Source organism: Pelodiscus sinensis, chromosome 24 (assembly GCF_049634645.1).
Source record: "Pelodiscus sinensis isolate JC-2024 chromosome 24, ASM4963464v1, whole genome shotgun sequence".
Taxonomy (NCBI): Eukaryota; Metazoa; Chordata; order Testudines; family Trionychidae; genus Pelodiscus; species Pelodiscus sinensis.
Window position 1 is genome coordinate 9,284,446 of NC_134734.1, and position 10,145 is coordinate 9,294,590.

The 10,145-nt window shown below is 55.6% G+C and overlaps 1 protein-coding gene and 3 non-coding genes across 4 annotated transcripts; all 4 read right to left on the reverse strand.

Annotated features, from left to right (window-relative positions):
* Nucleotides 1-378: 378 nt before the first annotated feature.
* Nucleotides 379-8,581, reverse strand: EIF4A1 (eukaryotic translation initiation factor 4A1). The gene is made up of 11 exons (XM_006112099.4): nt 8,474-8,581; nt 7,207-7,255; nt 6,717-6,849; nt 5,778-5,917; nt 5,128-5,296; nt 4,695-4,804; nt 3,344-3,487; nt 2,906-3,043; nt 2,311-2,400; nt 1,807-1,886; nt 379-1,358 (listed from the first exon to the last, which is right to left on the reverse strand). Exons 1-11 carry the CDS (start codon nt 8,575-8,577, stop codon nt 1,214-1,216), a joined length of 1,302 nt encoding a protein of 433 aa, XP_006112161.2. The 5' UTR covers nt 8,578-8,581; the 3' UTR covers nt 379-1,213.
* Nucleotides 2,613-2,744, reverse strand: LOC112547014 (small nucleolar RNA SNORA42/SNORA80 family). The gene has a single exon (XR_003090751.2). It is a non-coding gene; the product is annotated as a small nucleolar RNA SNORA42/SNORA80 family (small nucleolar RNA).
* LOC112547018 (small nucleolar RNA SNORD10) lies at nt 4,917-5,055 on the reverse strand. The gene has a single exon (XR_003090753.1). It is a non-coding gene; the product is annotated as a small nucleolar RNA SNORD10 (small nucleolar RNA).
* Nucleotides 5,443-5,583, reverse strand: LOC112547017 (small nucleolar RNA SNORA48). Its single transcript, XR_003090752.1, has one exon. It is a non-coding gene; the product is annotated as a small nucleolar RNA SNORA48 (small nucleolar RNA).
* Nucleotides 8,582-10,145: the final 1,564 nt, after the last annotated feature.

Consider the following 10,145-nt stretch of genomic DNA (forward strand, 5'->3'; position numbering starts at 1 on the left):
ACAGGCATTTTAGTCAGATTGCAGGGCCCTCACACAAGGTCATATCTCCATTTAATAGCAAGGAAACTGAGACTAAAAGGGAGGGGTCCCTCTTAGTAGGCATCCCCCCAGCAAGTCCAAAGTCTGGAAAAATTGGAGAGGGTGCAACATGCAGTGCAAAATAGTCCTCTTGGAGCTGTTGTGGAGACTGCTGTGATTAGTACCCCCTCATGCATACAGTGGAGCAGGATCCCACTGACACTAACTGGAAGATCAGCCACACAAAGCACAACATTCCTCCACTCAGCTGGGATGGGGAAGGACCTGGCCAAACTGCCTTGAGGCCCCGAGAGGGGGGTGTGTCACTCTCCCTTTACAAACACAACCCAAAGCAGCTGCCATGTTGCAAGATCTTTATTTGGTTCCTTTCAATAAATACTATACAAAAAAGTAAAAAGGTCGCAAACAATTTTGTTGGATGGGGGAAAATGGAGCGCAGGTTGGAGGAGGAACAAATTTCTAGCTTCATGTTTGTGAGGCTACTGATCTGGAGACTCCCCCCACACCCCAGAGCTACCTAAGGTAGGTCCAATTCACAAGCAGTTTGATTTAGCACCAGGATCAGGGTTGTGATAGCCTGGGGGCTTGTTAATGGACTGCCCAAGCTTTGGGAGCAGGGACAGCAGGATTCTGGGGTTAGAACCCTGCCATTCCACTAAATGCTCCAGTTCTGGGAGTGTGTGTGGGGGGGGGGGGGGGAGGAATTAGTGAATACTGGGAACAGAAGTGGAAGCCAGCATGCCTGGGTCCCACCTCCCCCTCCTAATTAAGGAGGGATCCTGAATTAGGACTTCTGGGTTCCATGTAGCTGGGGAGAACCCAGGAGTCCGGTTCCAAGACTAGAGTGACATGAGGGAACAAGGGTGTGAACTACTGGCCAGGATGCCAGGGTTCCCACCTTGCTCTGAAGTAATTCAGAGCCTGGAGGCCTGGTTCCTGCTGGTCTGGCCTCCAGGTGTGAGCAGTAGCAGGAGAGAAGTGGACAGAGACAGAGAAATGCCACAAAACACTAAAGTTGGATTTTTTTCACCTCCAAAAAGTGACATTTATTCAAAAGCCAAAAAACAAAAAACCCAAAACAACAAAAAAACGGAAAATTAAAAAAAGTCTCCCGAGCCGGCGTGTGACAGCGGCTCGCAGGGCAGCGCCTGAGGCGCCCACTGCAGGAGCCCCCTCAGATCAGGTCAGCCACATTCAAGGGCATCTCCTCGATGGAGGTGTTGTAGAAGGTCTCTATGTCACGCAGGGTGCGCTTGTCCTCCTCGGTCACCATGTTGATGGCCACCCCTTTCCGGCCAAAACGCCCCCCTCGGCCGATCCTGGAGGGGAGAAGGGATGAGAGCAAGACTCCTGGGTTCTCTCCCTAGCTCTGGGAGAGGAATGGGGGCTGGTGGGTTACACCCCAGCGTGTCTCAACCAGTGGTACAAGTAACCTTAGGGGTACTCGAGAGATGTCTGGGGATATGTCAACTGAAATTTGGAGAAAGCTGAATTGGTTTCAAGTTTTACAATGTTTTATTTTTGTACCTTTTACACTCAATTTCACCACCCACCTAGTTACAATTAAGTTTAAACAAATGTGTTACAATGTAGAAAAAAATGGTGTGTCTGAAAACTGTAGGTAATGGGGTATTTTTAAAAAAGGGGTACTTTATAAAAGATTGAGAAACACTGGGTTAGAGCAGGAGGCTGGGAGCCAGGACTCCTGGTTCTCTCCCTGGCACTGGGAGGGGCCCAGAAACACCCCCTCCCCTACCCCACTGATACCTGTGGATGTAGTTCTCCCGGTTGGTGGGTAGATCATAGTTGATAACAAGCGAAACCTGCTGCACATCAATGCCACGGGCCTGGGGAAGAAAAGGCAGCCAGTTCTCAGACTCCACACCTGCACATGGGCAGCACCCATCATAAGAATGTGGGCTGCCATGCCACAACTGAGGCCCCAGGTGGGGATGCCTCCTGTGGGGAGCAGCCCCATCTTGGTTTTCCAAGGAGCTACATTCCACACACAGCATGGGGAGGCTGGGAGGAGAGGGAATCTCCTTGGGTGGGAGGTGCCCGTGACACTGGGGTTTGCTGACACCTAAGATGGCTGCTGTCATGTGATGGCAGCCATTTTAGGTGGGCTGATCTCCCCAGTTCCCTCCCAATTCCTGTGCTTATAACTCCTCCCACCACCCCAAGTTACCATGCCTATCACTTGTGCCCCTCCCCTGTACCAGAAGTTGGGGAACATTTAACTCCACATCTCCAGCCCCACCCAAATCTCACCAGTAAGTCAGTGGTGATGAGGACCCGGCTGGAGCCAGAGCGGAATTCACGCATGATCACGTCACGTTCCTTTTGGTCCATGTCTCCGTGCTGGGGGAACAGGAAAAGTCATTAGTAGCTAATGCAGTCCTATGGGGAGGGGTGTTCCTCACATCTCCCTCCCTGATCTGTGGGGCAACCCACAGCCCCCTTCCTGGGGAATCTTGCACTGTCAGCCACTGAAAGGGAAAGGGACAGGGACAGAACCCAGGAGTCCTGCTTCCCAACTCTGCCCCACCCCCAGCCAGGCAGCCCCTGCAAATAGCTGTGCCCCCCATTTGAGTCCAGGACCCACAGGCACTGGGACGGCCATGGTTGAGGAGGGCCATCTACTCTTGCATGGGGTACACTATGGAGGAGCTATGGGGTACCCTTCCATAAATCCAGACCCATGCTGCCGGAGTGGGATTAGAACCCAGGCATTCTGGCCCTGCTTTATACTCCCACCCCTGAAACCAGGGACAGCACCCAGGAATCCTGACTCCTAGCCACCCTGCTCTGACACCAGCCCCCACCAGAGCTGGAGAGAGAACCACCCCACCCGGACCAGCTATACCATGGCAGAGACGGTGAAGTCCCGGGCATGCATCTTCTCGGTCAGCCAGTCAACCTTCCGGCGAGTGTTGATAAATATGACAGCCTGGGTGATGGTCAGGGTCTCATAGAGATCACATAGTGTGTCCAGTTTCCATTCCTGGGGAGAGGGAGGTTTGCCCAACAAGGGTTAGGCCTGCAGCTGACAATCCCCTTCCCCCCCTCCAGCAGGGCCTGCAGACACCAAAACACAGTGGCCAGAACTACCCCCAACATAGCTGTACTCCCCATTTCAGGGACCTCACTCTGACATTAGGGGAGGCCATGGTTCAGGGGGGATGACTGCTCTTGCATGGGGCACACTGGGGAGGAGCCATGGCAGGGCTCCTCCATAAATCCACGACCATGCAGCTAGAGTGGGAATAGAACCCAGGCATCTTGGCTTCCCCTCCCCCCACACCTCTCTCTCGACGTTGATGTAGAACTGCCGGATGCCCTCCAAGGTCAACTCCTCCTTCTTCACCAAGATGCGGATCGGGTCCCGCATGAACTTCTTGGTCACTTCTAGTACATCCATGGGCATGGTGGCTGACAGGAGCACCACCTGGGGGGAGGGGAGAGAAGGACAGGACATGGGAGTGAGAGGTGAAGCTGCCCACCTTCCTCACCCAAGATCCTATCTGAGCTGTCACAACTGGAGCATTTCCCCTGCGTTCCAGCTTGCTCTAGCTCCCCCTCTCTCCTGCTTCCTGGGTTCTAGACCACTCTATTGGTGGTTTACCGGCCCATTGACTAATACACCTACCCACGAAGCCAGTGTTCCTTAACTGTAAGACTGAGGAACACCAAGCAATTTTTTTAAAATGAGAACACCAAGGATTTTTTTTGGTGAGGGAAAAGAAAAAAAGGTCAGAGGATGGAGTAAGTTATGGAGTAAAAGTGTTACCTGCCCCTTTAAGGGTGGCCATTTTGAACTCTGTTCTCCATAGCACACCGACTGCCTCACAGCACACCGGTGCGCCACGGAACACAGTTTAAGAAACACTGCACAAGCTGCAGATCCCTCTACTGGTGGCTCCAGCACCCCACTAGCCAGCTCCCCAGGCTCCAGATCCTACTATTGTGACTCCACCACCCCAATGACAAGACTCCTCCACTGGCAGTTCTAGCTCCCCACTGATTACCAATCCTTTCTGCGTTTAAGACTTTTTTTACTGGTGGTTCTTGCTCCCCTGGTGATCTGTCTCTGCTTCCTGGGTTCTAAGTTCCTCCACTGGCATCTGCAGCGCCCCACTAACTTATGCTCCTGGATTCTAAATCCCTTTCCAACCAGTCTCAAGTTCTGTGTAGCAGACTTCAACTCTCCACAGATAGGCCTAGTTAGCTGCTTTTTCTGCCACTTCACCACTCCTCACCCTGTGGGTTTGACCTCTTGGTGCTCACCTAGAACTCTAATCTTGATCACCACCAGGTTTTTCTTTCTCCCTGGTAGACTCACTACTCGTCTCGCGTAGCCAGTTCAACCTTGTTTTGGGGGAGTTGGGAGGGGGAAGAGCAATTAGTTTAGAACCATGGGTGGGGTGGATTCAGTAGTGGAGCTAGCCATGGACTAGCTAGTGTGTGGCTAGCCTAGAACCCCCAGGAATATCACTGCTTTAGATCCCTCCTAATCCCATTCTCTCCCTGCCCTCCATTGAGACTCGCCTCCAGAGAGTCCAATCCTGAATCACTTCTCCCACCCCCGCCCCCGCATTCTGGATTGAGTAGTTTCTGATTCTAGACCACCCTCCCATCCCGGGCTCCCAGCCCACCTGGGTGTTCCCGCTCAGCTTCTGGAATATGTCGTAGATCTGGTCCTTAAATCCACGGCTCAACATTTCATCGGCCTCATCCAGCACGAACATCTTAATGAATTTGGGTGCTGCCGGGAGAGGGTGGGGAGGCTGTCAGCCTGACCAAGAATATGTGGGCAGGGGTTGCATGTTGGGGGTGAGTAGTAGTTGGTTCCCCAGGGATCAAGAACAAAAGATGCTGTTCTCAGTCAGAGGGCTCTGATCATGCCCAGAAACCCTGTGCCAGACCCAGACGGGCAGCCTGCAGGCAGAACGCCAAGCAGAAGCACAAGGAAGCACTGGGATCAGCTGACACGCATGGGGGAAATCATCACTGAACAGGCATGGGGCAGGTCCACCCCCACCCATGTGAAGAAAGGACTGTCCTTCCCCCACAAGCAACACCACTTACATAGGTATCGCCTGTTCAACATGTCGAAGACTCGGCCTGGAGTCCCCACAATGATGTGGGGTGCTTCCATCTGCAGCTTCTGCACCTCAGCCCGGACATTGGTGCCCCCAATACAAGCATGGCACGAAGCCCCCATGTAGTCCCCCAAGGCCATCACGACCTTCTGGATCTGCAATGAGGAAGCAACAGTGAGCAGCCAGAGTGCCAGGCCTTGCTGCAGAGGCATCTCTGGCAGTAGGCAAGAGGATCCTAATTACCAACTACCTTGTCCACAGATGCAGGCATCTAAGCAGTTGGTACCGAGGACCTCAATAGCCTTGTGCCCCCAGCATGAACCAGCGACAGCCACTGCCAAGGCAACTGTGCTGGGATGAATAGGGGCACGTCACTCTGCCCCTGCTAGATTTAAGAGCTGCGCCACCAACCAGACGCGCCTCTGCCCAGGTAGCAAGGGAGGTCCAATTCCATGGGGGGGGGGGGGGGGGGGGGGGAGGAGACAGACAGACAGACACGGAATGAGAGGAAACATGGGGAGAGTCAGAATTCCCAGGATGAGTCACCATCAATGTCTCCATTAGGTGTTACTGGACTGCTTTGCTTCATTAAATGAAGGGGAGGGAGGGGGGGTTAAGGGCTGCCAGCCAACTCACCTGCTGGGCCAACTCCCGGGTTGGGGCCAGTACCAAGGCTTGGGTCGCCTTCAGGTCCAGCTCGATCTGCTGGAGGATAGAAATGGCGAAGGTGGCAGTCTTCCCAGTGCCAGACTGAGCTTGCGCGATCACATCATAACCTAAGGGAGATGAGAGGCACTGGTCAGCACCTGCCCCGGGATGCCTGTGTATCAGATGGGGAACCTCAGGCTTCCGGCTTGCCTTGATCCGGACCTTGAGGTTCAGCACCTCCCCACCCCCATTGGGGAACCTACACTGGCACTCCAGGCTGCTGCCCCCCCGCCCTCGGGCTGGATTTACTAGACCCCCCTCCCTCTCAAGCTCTGGTGTGTGAGAGCATGGTGGAGCGTGTCTGTCTTCTCAGTCAGAGGCCACATCAGTGCAGGGTGTTGTGGTTTTTTTTTTTAAATATAAACACTTCTCATTTGTGGGCTGCCCCTGACATTTCTGTGGGCAAATGGCCCCAACCCAAAAGTTTCCCCACCCCTGCTGTGTAGCCTGCTGCTCTGCCTCAGATATTGCAGCATATTGACACCCAGCCAGGAATTCCTATATAACCAGCCAGCCAACCCCAGAGGTGGCTGCATCACGGCGCTAGCTGAGGGATCCTGGTGTAACCAGCCACCCCGCCCTAGAGATGACTGCATTTCACAGTTCAACCACCCAGTACTGAAGTTCCAATAGTCATGTGCCCCCAGCATGAACCAGCAACAGCCACCACCCAGGATACTGTGCAGGGATGAATAGGGACTCCCCACTTTTCCCCTATTAGATTTAAGAGCCATGCCTTCAACCAGATGCCTCTTTGCCCATTAGCAGGGGAGGGGAAGAGTTCATCCAGCATTTCCCACTCAACCCTACTCCACCAACAGTCTCCCATTTGGATGTAACCTCCCCATTTGTGAGGCGCCAACTCACCCTTGATACAAGGAAGGATGGCTCGCTGCTGGATAGCGGAAGGCTTTTCAAACCCATAGGCATAGATTCCCCGCAGCAGGGACTCCGACAGGTTCATATCGTCAAAGCTGTCCACGATCTCATTCCAGTTGCTCTGGAGGAGAAAGGGTTAATAGTGCTCCCCCCAAGTTACCTGAGCAGCTCCCTGAACTGGTCATTGCTCCTCCCCCCACAACTCCTGTCTCTACAGAGGAGAAGGACTTTGCAGGAAGATAATGAGCCTGCTGTTCTCCTAGTTAGCCCCCCAAACTAAACTAATCTCCTGGGTACCACCAAATCTCTAGTGACCACCAGAAGGCAGCTTAGCCTACCCTGCACCTACAGCCCACCCCCACTGGCCTAACCAGAGGCTCATTCTCCCTCACAGGGAGACAATGAACCCTGCCCTCACCCCAAAACACCCCAGTGATGTCATGAGTTAGACCCGTGCTGGCACGCATCCCAGGCCCACCTCAATGATGCCATCGGGGTCCATTCCCTCGGGGCCATTGTCTCTAGATCTGGAAAGGAGGCAAGAGGCTGGGGATTAGAAGTGGGACAGGCAGGATGACAAGTGAGAACTGGACACTGCCCCCCACCCAATCCTCGGCCAGGCTGGGGAGGGGTATCCTGCTATTCAACATGCCCAGACACTTCATCCCCTCACATGACCAGGACCCCTCGCCCATCTTAGCCCCCACCCCAAAGCGCGGGGGGGCCCACCCCCACTGCTGCCTGGGACCCCTCCTCCACCCGAGGGGGCGATTGAGACACCCCCAGTACCCGTATAGGCCCCGGGCCCACCTCTCCCTTCCCCCGCAGGCCCTGTCAAGTCGGAGCCGGAAGCAGCCCCTCCCCACGAGCCCAGCCCAGGCCGTTCCACGTGCGGCTCAGGTCTCGCATCGGAAGGCCCGCCCCCGCCACCCCATACCATTGGCGGGCTAGTCTGACGTCACCGCCGCGTTCCCCGGATGCCGCGCGCAGTAGAAGGACAATGGGCTCTCCCAGCGGTCTCTTCTCCCGCCCCCCACCACGGGGAAAAGATGGACTCGTCCATTGCTCCCCCCAACTCAGGCAGAGAATAGGCTCCGCCGGAAAGGGAGATCACGGAATGGACTCGTCCATTGGCGGTCCCTAGCCCCCGCGCGCATGGATCCGCCCGGGAGAAACCGATCCGCGTCCCACCCAGGGGCGCACGAAAACGTAGACCTCCCCGAAAGTATTATAATGGACTCGCCCAGGCTCTAGATTCCGCCCCACTGCAGAATGAGATGGCTCCCCCCGGGAATAGGCCGCCTGCCGGATTTCCCACCGTCTCAAAATGGCATCGCGCTCCCTCTTCTCGGGCGGGGGATGGATCTGTCCTACCGCCTCCCAATAGGCAACAATGTCAAGCATTCGTCCCTACCCCTCGCAGGTTGGTTCCGTCCGCGCCCCCTGTGGGTGAAATGGACTCACCCTTCCACCCCTCCCGACTTTCTAGATCCCTCCGTTCCATACAGACGAGGCTTCTACTTTTCTAGAATGGGCTCATGACCCCCACTAAAGCAGATGGCACCACCCATGGCGTGGAAGGCTCCTTCCTGTAATAGATTCTCCCACATCCCCGCCCCCAGAATGGCTACGCCGCGCGCGCCAAGAATAGAACGCGGCGACAGTCGCTTGGTGCGTCCCTCCCCGCGGGGCCGTGGTGTGGCCTAGTGGAGTGAGGCCTAGCCGAGTGGCGCGCGCACACTCACCGGCTCTCCAGACTCGCAGACATCCTGGGCAGGATCCTACCCCCACCCGCCTCGCCAGCTCTTATAACTGCGCCGCTGGCCCCACCCCTCGGCCGCACTCCCATTGGCCGCCCATCCCCCGGCCGCGCTCCCATTGGTCGCCTGCGCCCGGCTCCTACCGGTGACATCGACGCTGAGGGAAGGGTGGCGCGTGACGTCAGGTCGCCCTCGGGCGGCGGCCGGAGTGAATCAGGCGCCAGCACGCCGGGTGTGGATTGGCCAGCGCTCGCGTCCGTCATTGGTACGGCTGAGGGCGGAAGGGGCGTGGCTATGGACCGGAAGAGAGTCCGGCTGGGTTGGCAGCACGTGGGTGGGGTGCTGCAAGGCCGGCTCGAGTCGCGGCCTGCTTTTGTGCGTGCCTCCCACGTCCGGAGCATTAGCCCCTCCGGGTCCCTGTACACCCCCCCCCATAGCCAGGCGCCCCATGGGCTCCCCAACCCCTTCTCCAGCCTCCACCAGGCCCCCAGCACTGCACTCCCCCCCCACCGCACCAGGGACTCCACCTGGGCTACCAATTCGATCCCTTCCACCCCCACCCCCCTATTTCCCACTCAGAGACACAACCCCCCCCCCGCCCCAGGATCCCTCCAGCCAGGGCCTCTAGCCACTGCCACCCACTCTGGCATCATCTCCTACCAACCCCCACAGCCAGAGCCTCCCCCACTTAGCCTTCCCCCCCCAGCCCAGAGCCCCAGGCTTCCCATTTCTATGAATTTTCTGGAAATGACTCCTCCAGTCTCTGATTATCAGAGGAGCAGTCAGTCCTCCTTTGCAGCTGTAAAACAGGTCGCCTGCCTGCTAGCGTAAAGTCCTTGTGACTGGCAGCCTGGAGCCAATGGGTGTTGCTGCAGTATCTTGGGCAGTTTGGAACAGGTCACATTCCAAAATCCCCATGTCCCTGTGCCAAAAACAGCATCACAGTAGGCTGCTGCACCTCACAATGTGGTTTAATTTAAATCCAAATTTGACCCAAATCTGCTCAGTGCGATTGAGAACATGGCAAGGCACTGGTGCCAGTTCCCCTGGAATATGTCAGGCTTAGGTCTGAGATGCAGACTCAGGGGCTAGCTGGATGGCTAGCTCCTGGAGCGGGAGAGGTGCTGGGCTGGGTGTCAGCCAGGCACATGTTGGTCTCTGCCTTAGTGGGCCCTGAGCAGGCCTGTTTTCAGCTCCCCATGCTGGGCACCCCAGGCATGGACTGAGCACATACAAGGAGAGATTCATAAGACTGGGACTTTTCAATTTGGAAGACACACAACTAAGGAAGGATATTTGGGATATAATGGCACAGCCAAACAGATGCTTGTCAGTTAACACTACCAGCTACATGCAACACCCTGTTCTCCCACCTCTGCATTTAAAGTATTTTGGGAGCTGATGAGACGGCACGCTGGCTCAGTTCCACATCATGCCGGGTCTTGGCAGCTACCCTTGCTGCAGCCTGAAGTGTCTGTCCACCGGCTCTCAAAATTCTTTAAATGGAGAGCCACTTATCAGTTGTGTAACCAACAGCATTTGTGTCAGCTACACAATTACCGAATTATATGCTTCCTACCACCCCTAAGGGATATGACAGAGGTCTATAAAATCATGACTAGTGAAAGTAAGTAAGAAAAAAGACAAGTTACCTGTT